Source organism: Notolepis coatsorum, assembly GCF_963971535.1.
Source record: "Notolepis coatsorum genome assembly, chromosome: 17".
Classification (NCBI taxonomy): Eukaryota; Metazoa; Chordata; class Actinopteri; order Aulopiformes; family Paralepididae; genus Notolepis; species Notolepis coatsorum.
In genome coordinates this window covers 57,251,503-57,265,806 of record NC_140181.1, presented here as the reverse complement: position 1 = coordinate 57,265,806, position 14,304 = coordinate 57,251,503, and the positions used below count along the sequence as shown (strand labels likewise).

Genomic DNA, 14,304 nt, shown 5'->3' with positions numbered 1-14,304 from the left:
ACCGTTTCGGTGTATTCGTTAATATTGGCTGTGTTATCACGGAATACACTCCAGTCTGTACTTCCCAGTACAGCTTGGAGTGACTCCTCTGACGTCACGGCCCAACGCTTAACCTCTCGCGAGACCACCGGCGTTCGCTTGAGACTTTGTTTGTACTTTGGCAAAAGAAATATTGCAGCGTGATCGCTTTTACCGAATGGACTAAGAGCCTGTGACTTGTACCCATTCTTAAATTGCGAGTATACATGGTCTAATATGTTCTCGCCTCTGGTGGGACAGGTCACATGCTGATAGAAATTCGGCAGCACCTTTTTAAGACGCGCGCTGTTAAAATCACCCAGAACCAAAATGGCGGCGTCAACATTAGCTGCCTGGAGTTTGTTTACCTCGTCGTGAAGTTTTGAAAGTGCGACCCCAGTGTTCGCGTGTGGTGGAATGTACACTCCGATGAGGATGATGGACGTTAACTCTCTTGGGAGGAAGAAGGGTCGACATTTTATCGTGATAAACTCCAGGTCTGGGGAGCAGTGGTTAGACAGTTCCTTTGTGTTGCCTAAATCGCACCACTCCTTGTTTATCATGAAGGCAATGCCGCCTCCTCTCGTCTTTAGTGACTCTTCTGCCGTCCGGTCCTTGCGGAGAACGAAGAAGTGGTCTGCCGGTTCTATTGCGTGATTCGGGACATCTGGACTCCGCCAAGTTTCTGTGAAACAGAGGACGTTACAATCCCGAATGTCCCTCTGGAATTGGATCCGTGACTGACGGTCATACACATATAATGCACCAACAGTTGGTGCAAATAAAACTCCTAATACTATAAAAATTAACAAAAGAAAGCACAGTCTCGACGGAGCGATCAGAAAGGCAGCCATCAGAGCAGCGTCAGTTCAGTCCTTGTGAAGGTGAGAGGTACAGTAGTAAGAGGAGAGGTAAAGGCGAGTAGGTGTTCTTTGTGTACTGGACCATGGACTGGCTGAGATACCCCCTTGTGTACTGACCCTGGACTGGACGACTACCCTGAATTGTGAACAATCCCTTTTTCTGTCGGCGAGCCTGTTTTGTGTTTTTGACCCTCGGACTGAATCATGACCATTCTTTTGTTTTTTCCCTCTGGATTCTGCCCTGAATTCAATAAATACTTGTATTGATTGATATTGCTCTCGTGTGGACATTCAAATTTGTTTGTATTTGAACCGTGGTGAGCCTGAACCCCACCAGGTTTGTCACAATAGGGGATATATAGGCCAATAGTGTAGATTTAGGGCCTTGTAAACACACACACACAATCGTGTGGGGTGCTTTAAAACAGTCAACTCTGCACGGTTTCGAAGCCACCGAAAGTGGGCTCCAGTCACTTTGCTTTACTGTATAGGATACATGTCAGTCTTTGTATGAGAGTTGGTATTTATTGGGGTTAATTCTCCAACACTAGTATTACAATACTCCAATACCCTATTGGTATTGGCCTGTCTAGAACTTGCCGTGTTGCTCTAATTTTGGCTTGTGTTGTAAATGCAGCGCACCCTTACTTCACAGCGGTGCAGTGCAGGTTCAAGAGGTACTAAGATCAACACAGGGGTCACCGCAAGATTGGGTTTCCCTCCACTGTGCACAACATACGAGTTCCCAAACCTTTCCACGTCGCGGAGCCCCAAATTGATACACATTAGACTGCAAAACTGTATTGCAGAAGATTTTGTCCTAGGGACCCCATTCGGAGCAGATGTTAGTTGTTAGACGTGCTTTATTCCAGAACTCTGTACATGTCTGCATCGTGTCGGTAGGTGGGAAGATAACAACGCAGAAGAACAAAAGACCATCTGAAGAACACTTAGTCGTGTTAAATACAGTTCAGTAAAACAATGACAATTAAAACAAATAGCCTGGCTCCAAAGCCTGACACATAGTGTTTAGAAAATAAAATGTTCAAGTTAATAGATTGCCGTATATAGTTGGTGTGTAACAGTTTGTTTTTTAGGAGCTAAAAAAAATCTGTTCTTTGGAAAATGGAGTAGCTAACTCAAAATCTGGGGCAAAGACCAATTCAAAATGTATTACGGGTGAAATGTCTGCCAGTTAAATTATCCTCATGGTGAGTGAAGGCCCCTCCAAGAGAGGGGGACTAGAGGGGGACAACCTCAAGCTTGACCTTCAGCCACAGATGCAAATCTGAGCAGGGGACAGGCTAGCTTGTTGTCAGCCATCAGGACACAGACACGCTCCATCCCATCTTCAACTGACTTCCCCCAGCCATGCAAGGCATCTCCAGATGTATTGTAGTCAAAGTTATTTAAAAATCAACCGCCTCCTTTTTTGAAGTTTGGCCTGGCAGTGTAGGAGGAAACGTAAAACGAAAAGAAAAGAAAACTGGTCAATTGAAATGATGGATTCAGAGTAATTTACCTCGACCACTAGGGACAGCCCATGTTCTTCTAAAGTCATTGTTCTATTGTCGTGACGTCAGTCATATAAGTCAAGAGATTTTTCCCAGCAATGTCCAGATTGTGTTATCTGTCAATAGGATTATCACCTTTTTACTGCCTTTCTAATGAGGTAGTCTGTGAGTCTCTTGTGTGTCAGTTGTTTCATAACAACTGACTTAAAGGGATATTTCACGTTAGTAGAACTTGCCAAAAATCTGCAGTCTTGCCTCTATCTAAAAAAGTCATCTACTAGTACGCTAGCGACCACTGCTCCACTGTCAACACCACCATTCCTCCCAGGTGTCCGGCTCTTCATTCACTTCCATTAATTTTGGGGACCTAGTCTAAATATCATACTTATGTTTTAGTATAGTAACAGACTACTGCAGTGAACATTTCAATAAAGCAGACAATTCTATGTTTGTTTTGGGATTTGATGTGTCTTTTCATATTTATTTGAAATAAAAGCAGATCCGGTTAATTTGCTGTAGGTTTGAGTGTGATTTTACCTTAACTAAGATCTTTCCCTTGAGGGTCTCTGGTGAAGGCAAGTGGCCCGACTCTTCGGCCTTGACGTTGGATAGGTCCAGCTGGTCCCCGAGGATCTCCACCAGGTACTGGGCCATCTTCTTCTGCTGAGGGACGCTGCAGTGGTTCTCGATGGACAGGATCACCGGGTAGCTGGTGGGGGGGGAAGGACGTTGACCGATAATTCCACTTGATCATTTATCATCTTTCAATGGGATATAGAGATTATGGAGACGGACACTACCAATAATAATGTAAAGGGGGAGAGGGGCTGCCTAGATTAAATAACACTGGTATTATCCTTCAAGTCATCCCTTTATCAGAGTTGTTTATACATTTCATTAATTCATTCTCAAGGGCTATGAGCTTCCACTGAGCTCTTGACATCTCTGAAAATAAAATACATGTTGGGGGAAATGTAAATGTAAATGTGAACTGTTTCGACACAGCAGAGGGACTGCTTTCAAAAAGGTCCACTATTTTTACATCTTTTCAACACATGTTTGACCAACAACTAGGCTAGCAGCCAAATCTATACAGTACGTTAGGCAAAACCCATTTTCTACAATATGGGACCTTTCAGTGTTTCTCCACGTTCACCAGTAGCCTAGCAAGCACCTAGAACACCTTAGCAACAACCTATCGCTTAGCAACACCCTAGCAACCACCTGGAACACCTTAGCAACCGCCTAGCAACACCCTAGTGAGGGTGAAAAGGGAGACGGCTGCAGACAAAGACCATGTGATCAGCTGATGTGGGTGAAACCCTCTGTAAACGCAGGCCAAACTCCAGATATGATGAATGACAACTCAGAAAGGTCTGAGCTAAATGTACAGACCCATAGAAAGAGCTTCAGCTTTTCCCATTTGCATGGTGTGAAAAGTGGTTCGGTTCGTCAGAAAGAGCAGTGTTAAAGAGCAGGCAGAGTGCTGGCAGAGTTATTATAGGCTTTGGTGTTTTTACTGTACATGCTCAGAGAAAAGCCTCTTAATTCTAATTTCCTTCAGATTTTCCTTTAAAGAAGGCTGCTGTAAAACCATGCTAATTCTTTGATGTTGAACGCAGCCTTCTCACCATCTCCTTTCAGACAATTATCTGCAGCGAGTCATTTTGTTTAAAAAAGAAACACACGTCAGGGCGCGGACACACACACGCGCGCGGACACACACACACCCGCGGACACACACACACACATACTTCTTCTACTGAGGTGGTGTGTGTGTCTGTTTGTGTACAGTACATACTATAAGTGTTTAAGAGAGTGTACGTGTGTATGGATGTGAGTGTATATGTATGTATTAGTGCTGTCAATCGATACAAATATTTAATCTGATTAATCGCATGAGTGTCCATAGTTAACTCGTGATTAATCGCAAATTAATCGCATTTTTATTTTAAAAAAAAATTATCTACCGTAAAACGGATATTTTTCAAAAAAATTTTTTTTTTACATTTAGACATACAACATTTAGACAACACTTTAAACAACATCAAACATATAGCCAGCCCAGACCCCCATAAGAGGGACCCCCCCCCCTCCCTCCATCCACCCCGAGAGATAGGACTCCCCCATATCCCAGGACCGCTATACACGGAGCCGGGCCCCAGCGACACGGTCCCTTGAATTGATTGGGCCTGGCCCAGTAGAGGAGAGGGCAGGGGGCGTGAATACTTTCCCTAAGCCAGTTGTACTTTTGCGCAATCTGATTGGCCACTGACGTTTCTGGTCATGTGACATGTGCGCCAATCGTGGGACGGCAAGTTCCGCGCCTATTTCCGGGTGTAACAGCCTGCAAACTACCTAACGCCTAGTTTATCACTGGTTAAGCTTAGGCGACTCTTTCGAAGTTGGTTAAGGTTAGAGTTTGGAATCAGGGCTGGTGTTCTATCGCCCTGCTCTAAGACAAACTCTAACCTTAACCAACTTCAAAAGAGTGCCTAAGCTTAACCGGTGGCAGAACTTGCCGTCCCATGATTGGCGCACATGTCACATGACCAGAAACGTCAGTGGCCAATCAGATCGCGCAAAAGTACAACTGGCTTAGGGAAAGTATTCACGCGGGCAGGGGACTTCCCCCCACCAAGCCAAGCCTGTTACCTCCCATGTCCCAAAGAACCCCACCCCCCGCACCTCGAACCCACAAGACCCCACTCCAAGTTTTAATACTCTTATCAACATGCAAATGCTTGCTTTATGCAGCCATTTAACACAAAAGGATGACCCTCTTGCATTGCAAATTAGCATCAAATTCAAAACAGAGTGATGCACAAAATAACTTAAAATAAAATAATAATTTAAAACAATGAATAAAGTGTGCATGAAATAATAGGGGAAAGAAAACGTTAGGAACTTGTTACATTCAACCACACAAGGGCTGAGGACTTGATTGATTGATTGATTGAAAAGTTTATTAACAGATTGCAGAATGGGTACAGTACAGTACAGCTCAATACATACAATTGTTAAGAGGATGCAGACCTGAGAAAGACTTTCGTCTTGTTTCCATCAGGGTCCTCCATTTTCAATTCATCATATGACACACACGACATACAGATAGACAGTACTGCTACATCTATACATTTATGACATACCAGATTTTCAAATACAGTACTGTTTGTGATACTAAAAAAATCCATAAAAATAGTGTATATACATTTGACATAGAAACTGTGCATTGGGGGAGGTTGGGTAGGTGGGGTGGGGCTGTACATTGGAGGTGTGGGGGGGGGGGGGGGGGTGGGTAGGGGGGGGCACTGTACATTGGAATACTGACCTACATTTGACATAGAAACTGTACATTGGAGGAGGTTGGGTAGGTGGGGTGGGGTTGGGTGGGGCTGTACATTGGAGGTAGGGGGGGTTGGGTACATTGGAATACTGACAAAGCCATGCTTGGTCTTTATTGTACAACTGGGTTAGGACATTTGTAGGGGCCAGTTTTGAATTGCAGTCTCCCGTAGGTGTTCTTTGAGAGTGTTTTTGAAGGTGGGTAGTGATTCACATTCCTTTACAGCTTTGGGTAGGGCGTTCCACATTGTTGTGGCATAATTGCGAAACGTGTTTAGTCCCTTGTTTGAGCCGAATCTGGGTTTTACATGATTTGTGGAGCTCCCTCTGGTGTTGTGATCATGGTATTCACTGACCTTTGGGAAGTATTTTGACATGTACATGGGTACCTTGGTCGTGTAGTGTATCTTGTAGACCAGGCCCATTGCAAGTTGCTGTACTCTGTCGTCTACTCTAAGCCATCCTAGGTTGGCAAAGTGTGCAGGGGTGAGGTGGGTTCTAGGAGTCAGGTCAAGCAGTAGTCTGACTAGTTTGTTTTGAGATGTTTGTAATTTGGTTTTTAGTGCCTTTGAGGTGCTTTGGTACCATGAGGTGCAAGCATAGTCGTAGTACCCTTGAATGAGTGCTCCTGCCAGAGTCTTCAGGGTATTCTTGTTTACCAGGGAGGAGATCCGGTATAAGAATCGAGTTCGTTGATTGACTTTTTTTATTACATTGGATGCCATTTTGTCACAGGAAAGATCACACCGCCGCCCCCCCCCCCTCTCTCTCACACACACTCTCCCAGCTCTTTCTCTCTTGCCCCTTCCTCATCTCATAGAATTGTGCGTTAACGCGTTAATACTGTGTTAACTTTGACAGCCTTAGTATGTATGTATGTGTGTGTGTACATACTATAGGTTTATTTGAGAGTGCACATGTGTGTATGTTTTTGTATCCATATAGTGTGTGTGTGTGTATGTGTGTGTGTGTGTGCACGTGCCTGCTCCAGCTGTGAGAACAGTCATGTGGAAACACTTGCTCCAGTGCTTCTCCTCTCCTGTGACGCTACAAGGAATGCCAGAATGTGTGTCCTGCACCTGTCTGTCAGCTACGTGATGAGACACATACAGCCTTCATCTAACTATAAGGGAAGGTATCTCTGTGTGTCACTGTGTCCGTCCTTTGCAGGTCATTCAGTCGGTCTCAGGCTCGACTGGGTGTACTGCAGAGGACCCAGGGGAGAACCCTAGTTCTCTTACTGCAGAGGACCCAGGGGAGAACCCTAGTTCTCTTACTGCAGAGGACCCAGGGGAGAACCCTAGTTCTCTTACTGCTGAGGACCCAGGGGAGAACCCTAGTTCTCTTACTGCAGAGGACCCAGGGGAGAACCCTAGTTCTCTTACTGCTGAGGACCCAGGGGAGAACCCTAGTTATCTTACTGCAGAGGACCCAGGGGAGAACCCTAGTTCTCTTACTGCAGAGGACCCAGGGGAGAACCCTAGTTCTCTTACTGCAGAGGACCCAGGGGAGAACCCTAGTTCTCTTACTGCAGAGGACCCAGGGGAGAACCCTAGTTATCTTACTGCTGAGGACCCAGGGGAGAACCCTAGTTCTCTTACTGCTGAGGACTCTGTATTGTACCCATTCTGCAATCTGTTAAATAATTAATTAATTCATTCTCCTCCCGATGTGTTCGTTCAACTCGCGTCTCTGCGACCAGCCGCTCTATCGGAGATAGGATCACATTGTGTCATGTTTTGCTAGAGGGTGGCGATGTTTATTATTCCGAATAGATCTACACGGGCTTATAGCCTATAATACGTGACATTTGAAGCAGGCACCACTGCTGTTGTAATTGTCTGGTAATAGCTGTTTCGAGTGTTTATTATTGGGTTGTTGTCGCAGACTCACTGCATGTTCAATTTGCGGCTCGTATCGTAGCACCTTCCTATACCCAGTTAAATTTGTCTTCATATCTCACGCGATAGCGAGGGGGGCGTACGCGTGTAGGTCAGTGGCCAATCAGAGCGCAAAACGGGAACCCGGAAACACAACTGCGTTGGTAAAAGCATACACGCGGCCAGGCCAAGTGTTTCTAGTTGCTGTGGCGCGATAGTTAGATAACCTAAGTGGGGAACAACCAAGAGATCACTGTGACAGAGAGTAATGCAGTCTAAACAGTCATAAATCTTTTATTCAACTTCAGCCCTGATCATAACCATTTTTATTTTTTTTGTTTTTTTTGTAATGTCAGATAAAAAATGAAATGCCGGTACTCCCACTTTTCTGAAAAGAGTTGTTGTTAAATCTGACATTACAAAAAACAAAAAATCCATAAAAATCAGTGTTGTTGCTAATCATTGACACATGCTACCCTGTATTAATCCCCCCCATTTGCATTTGATTATTGAAAATATTTCACTTTTTGTGTGTTTCTTTAACAATAATTTGTGATGCCATCACACAAACTGGCATTTAAAGGGTTACAATTCAAAAATGTATTGAATATGTGGTGGTTAATCAAATATTTCTGAAATAAAAAGTGGAAAAAGATTTCAGCATATAATATTTGTATGGCGGTTTTGAAGAGGACAATTTAGTTCCCTAATGGTAAGAGTGAGTATTTCTTTCAATCTGACATTACAAAAAAACAAAAAATCCATCTAAATCAGTGTTGTTGCTAATCATTGACATTATGCTAGCCTTTAATAATCCCCCCCAGAAAAATGCAATTTGCATTTGATATATTGAAGATATTTACCTTTTTGTGTATTTTGTATTATTTTTTTTTTCAATAATTTGTGATGCTCATCACAAACACTGGCATTTAACACATTAACTGCCACACTTCTATCGATCAATGTATGATCACTGCCACCAGTCTAAGCCTATGGAGATGTTCACCTTCTTTGCAGGGCTATAACTTTTTAAATTGTATTGCTAAATTGACATTACTATGGCCCATTCAACATCGATTATCTATCGTTCAGGATGTAGGAACGTTATACTTTTTCATTCATATATGAAAAATATATATATATATATATATCAAACGAAAATACCGTCTAATATAAGTATGTTTTTATCGTTTTCTGCAGTAATTCCTAGAACGCTAGTTATAGGCCTAAACGCATAATATAGATTATCGATTGCAGTTTATTCGCAATACACGCTATATTAAAAAATCCAACTGAATACGATCCCAAAACGTTATGACTCATCATGCGCGGATGAAAGGGGGGGGGGGGGGGGTCGTTTATAATTCCGTGATCGTCAGTAAATGCTTTATGTAGTATGGGTGATATATTGATCAGAGCGGTTTGCATTGAAAATAATAAACAATCAAGCTGAAAGTAACGTTACTGTCCTCTTACCGTTCGCCGATGAGACTGGAGGAAAAAGATCCCGCTTATTTGACGTCGATCGACTAGATCAATTTCCGGTTTGTATGGCGCAATAAACGCCCAAATCATATCGATTATTGAGTTATGGCAGCGATCCATATACACGGATGTGTGTCTAGAGTCCTGCAATAATATGTGACTGCCGGACGGATTTCCCAGATGCACCGAGATCACCAGAGATCCATTTCCGGTTGTAACTCGCCCGATCATCCACCAGGCGGCGGTATTGAAGCGTTGCACGGTTGTGCAGAGTCCCACTGTCTCAGCTGAGGCTGGGTGGCGGAATTATGAATACCATGGCGAAAAAATGAAATATGATCTCAATAACGTCGTACGCCGTGGCTTGGCGGAATTCGCATGATCAGCAAACCCGTCGTACGCCGTTTATGGCGGTGGATGTGTTAAAGGGTAACATTTAAAAAATTGCTGCACTGGGCGGTCAGGTGGCGTAACGGAGATTGCGTTCGTCACCAAACCCCGGAGCGGCTAGATTCGCCTGTTCGAATCCAGCTCACAGCTTGGCTGGCCGTTCACACTAATACAATTGGCAGTATTAGAGGGTGGGAGAAGCTGGCGGGGTGGGTCCGGGTCGTTGTAAACAGCGACTCCTACAGTTCCGTCGGGGCGCCTGCTAAGCGCGGATAGGACTTGAGTGGGATAGTGTGATCCTTCCACACGCTACGCCCTCTCAATGAGAATCCGCGCTGCCAGGTGAAAAGAAGCGGTTGATTGGCTGGACGTGTGTCGGAGGAAGCACATGATAGCCTCCACTCTCCCAGACCGACTGTGGGGGGTAAGTGCGCAGCGACCAGGAAGGGGATTGGGAATTGGCATAACGACTAACATTGGGATGGGAGAAAATTGGAGGAAAATGGAGGGGGGAAAAGATAAATAAAAAAAAAATTGCTGCACCAGAATGCAGGAAATTAAGTCTTTGTAACAAAAAGAGGTGAGACAGAGTGAGAGAGTTTGGATGAAATACTGTACAGTTGTTATTTTGTTCATAATGTTCTCATTTACTGTGTGATAATGATGGTTATTATTCTGTTATTAATGTTCTCACTGTGTGTGTGTCACTTACTGTGTGTGATAGAGTGTGTAGTATGTGTGTGTGAGAGAGAGGAGTGTGTGTTTGAATTAAGTACATTTGCTGAAATACAGTTGTTCTTAATTTTCTCACTTGCTATGTGAGAATTGTGTGGAAGAGTTTGCTAGTTCTAGTGCTACCCCTTTGTACATTGTGGCTGTGTCTGACAAACGTTAACAATAAATAATGTTATTAGGAATACATTTGCCTCCTGCGTGAACTGTGCATAGCTGAATTAACGTCGGTCATATGGTGGTACTTGGAGAGCCAGCTACATTCTTGGTGTAAAAAGGTTGAGAACCACTGCTCTAGAGCCTCTCCCTCTAGTCAGTCTATGGGTTCCGGATGATTGGGCCCACTATACTATAGCTTAAGAGCATCGTAATGCATAGTGACAGCATGTACCGTAATTCCTCTAATAGTAACCCCGGCTTGTATTTGTTTCAACTGTAGCGGATACCAGGCTTGTATTAGGAGGAGGCATGTATAAGAGAGAGGCCTATATTTCTAATTTTCAAACAGATCATAATGAATAAATCAACATTTTGTGTCAGTTTGAACCCAGTAAAATGTACTGGGTTCATTGATTGAAACCAAGTACTGTATGAAATACGGTAGTAAACAGTGCAATTACAGGTGGTCAAAAAAAGTAAAATAAAGTAAAATAGTGCAATCACAATACTGGTATAATAATAATAACTTCGTTTTATACAATTCTGAGGTAGGCTTACTCTCTTGGTAAACATTAACACCATACCATATGGTATTTACTGCACAGCCAGGCCAGCATATAACAACAATAACAAAATATATTGCCTATGGTAAATCCGTTGAGGGAAATACCGTAATTCCTCTAATATACATGAAACCCGGCTTGTATTAGGAGGCCGGCTTATAATTGCTTAGCTCAAGAGCGCACCCGGTCATTAATAGAGACCCGGTTTTTAATTGAATACCGGTTACTATTAGAGGAATTACGGTATGCGCATATAGCCCTAAACCTAATTTCCCACACACCAATAAAAGCCACACACACAGACAGACGCACATGATTTTTCAACCACTGCAACTGTGAAATTACACCTATACAGTGTTGTAATGCTATTTTTGGAAGTGGGGGAGCGCACCTGATGTCTGACTGATCACAGTAGATCACATGTTGTTTTCTGAAGCCAAAGCTATCGTTTACAATGACTTGCTGCATATATCTACTGTGAATGGGTCTGATATTGAAAGAGTCTCAGAATATAAATGCCTTGGTATTTGGCTTGATGAAAAATTAACATTTGAATATCATGTGGGCGTTCTTGCCCCGTAAAATGCAGCAAAGGATTGGCTTCTTATATAGGAATAGAGCTAGCTTCCCTATGATTAGCATAAAGACAGTTTTCTTGTCTGTGTTGGATTAGGAGTCTTCCACTCTTATGCCTTTAGATGCATCACCAGTGATGGCTATGGTGCTCACCATTGTGACCTGTGCAGTAGAGTTGGATGGTCCTCCCTTGCAGTGAGGCGAGTGTTGCATTTGTATCGGTTTCTATATAAAGCCATAATTGACATCTGGACCCTATGGCACATGATTCAAAGGTTGGCTTACACTGTGTTCCTGTGAAACATCATACAACAAACTCAATACTTTGGTATATAAATGTAAATGTGAATGTATCCTTTGGTCAGTTTAAATCCTTAATCACCAACCATACCACCATACTCTGCAGTTAATTTAATTTATTTTACATACACCATTATGCATGTACAGTATGATCTGCGTCATTGAAAATGAGGGCTTGTCCTCAATTAATTTCTCAAGTTGAAATAAAGATTGAATGAATATAGACGGCCCCTGTTTTGGTTTATCATTTGAAAACACAAAGGAGTGCTGCTAACTCATGATATAAATACGACATTTTGTAAAACCCCTCTGTAAATGACCAACTATTTAGTTATTCATCACATTGAAATTTAAAAATGAACTCAGACTTAAATCCACTGAGAAAAATAAAAGTGTTCTAACAAACATGCATTATATTATATTATATTATATACCCGTTCATGACATGTTAGCTATTTTGAGTATAGTGTGGTGGAAATAAATTAGCTTAGTCGCTTATTTATTAGATCAAATACATCAAAGAGATTTGGCTAAGAAGACCAGACCGTAGGTCCGGACCAAAAGGAGATAGGAGGATATATGGGGCAGGAGGGGCTGGAGAAGGAGGGAGGAGGGTGACAGGATGTCAGGGTGAGCCAGGAAGGGGGGAGGAGGGGGAGACACAAATGGATATTCCACATACAAAGAAAAGGTGGGGGAGGTGTTAAGACAGGACGTCTACCACAATAGCTATACATTTAAAATAAATGAAAGTCATAATACAAAAGATAATACATTTTCTGTCTATATTCATTGTGTACATTTATTTTCCCTATTCACTGGTAGAACCTCCCCTTTACACCATCTTTGTCTGGGTGCAAATTAACAACTGAAGATACCTGATTTTGTATGTATGTACGTGTGCACGTGTGTGTGTGTGTGTGTGTGTGTGTATGTGTGTGTGTGTGTGTGTGTGTGTGCGTGCCTGTGTGTGTGTGTGTGTGTGTGTACACGTGTGTGTGTACACGTGTGTGTGTGTGTGTGTGTGTGTGTGTGTGTGTGTGTGTGTGTGTGTGTGTGTGTGTGTGTGTGTGTGTGTGTGTGTGTTTATGGATGAGTAGCAAGAGTTGAAAAGAGCACAATGAGGCCCAGTCCACACGATCACGGGTATTTTGACACCGAGGTTTTTCAAAAAAATAAACCTCTGTACACACGGGTGGTTTAAACTGATGTAATATACATGTAGTACAATGCCAAAAGCAATAGGTGGCGATGTAGTTCAAACATGAAGGCCATTTTCAACCAATCAGAAGAGTTGAACGAGTCACTACACGTCCTGCTCAAAACAGAAACCCGCCATCTTTAAATTGCTCGCTTGAACATTAGCAACATAGCATTCATTGTTTGCAGCAAGAACAACATGCAATAAACAAAAAATGATACATTCACTGTGTTCTGCCTCATTTGTTGATGAAACAAAACCAACATCAACACAATTTACCACCAAGAGCAGAGAGTTTAGTCTCACAAAAAGATCACCGATTTTGTTAGCTTACATGCTAATGTGATTGGGATTTGCCATTATAATAGTTAGCATTGCGGCTAGCGTACATTAGCATAGTAACGTTACACATGGGAGACTATCTTGCTGGACACAAACATTGTTGATATAGCAGTCTGGTTAATGTTGTTATATCGCTTGCTATTGGTTGTACTAGTAATGTTAACACTAGTAGAATGAATGGATGAAAACTTTATTTAACAGATTGCAGAATGGATACAATACAATACGGCTCAATACAAACAATTGTTAAGGGGATGCAGACCAGAGAAAGACAGCTCTGCCGTAAACACTGGAAATAATCTCGGTTACTATGTCCACACGCAACCACTGCAACCGGGATGAGCGCAAAACTCCACCCTGGACTCCGGTTGTAAAAGAACACGGTTGCAGTGTTCCAAAAACCCGGTTGCGTGTGGACGAACAGTGCAACTGCGCACATTAAATCACGGTTACATACAACCCTGCGTTCGTGTGGACAGGGCCTGAGTGAGAGACGTACTACAGGATGTCTCCAACCCTCTTACACACTTACTCGTTTTTGACGAAGGCGTACTTGTTGATGGTCTCGATGACATCGTTGAAGAGGATCTTGGAGGTCAGGGTGTAGCCGTGGTGCACGATGGGCTCGCCGTCTTGTCCGTCCCAGCAGTCCACTGCACAGGAAGAAGGATAATGCTAAAAAATCTTTGAATTTCAAACTTTGTTCAAATCGTTGAATGTTGACTTGTTCAGCTTAAAACAGTTGTTACATGAGGTTTTTCCATCTTGTAACCTCGTATCACTGGCCATATTGTAGAAATATGTACTGCTACATGCCCAAGAAAAGACAAAAACAGCATTCTATACCAGGCCTACAGAGGCATGCACCTCCTGAGTAAAGTTACCCAACTGCCCACAACTGTTTGATTACACTGGAAGGAGAAGAAAAGTTATTCA

General features: G+C 42.9%; 1 protein-coding gene across 2 annotated transcripts in view; it reads right to left on the bottom strand.

Annotated features, from left to right (window-relative positions):
* plch2a (phospholipase C, eta 2a) overlaps window positions 1-14,304 on the bottom strand; it is a 371,794-nt gene that overhangs the window by 55,943 nt on the left and 301,547 nt on the right. For both annotated transcript variants that reach the window (XM_084333948.1, XM_084333949.1), the window contains 2 exons: window positions 13,901-14,021; window positions 2,933-3,104 (listed from right to left, as the gene is read on the bottom strand). In XM_084333948.1, the coding sequence (XP_084190074.1) occupies window positions 2,933-3,104; window positions 13,901-14,021 (293 nt within the window). The remainder of the gene's footprint in view (window positions 1-2,932; window positions 3,105-13,900; window positions 14,022-14,304) is intronic.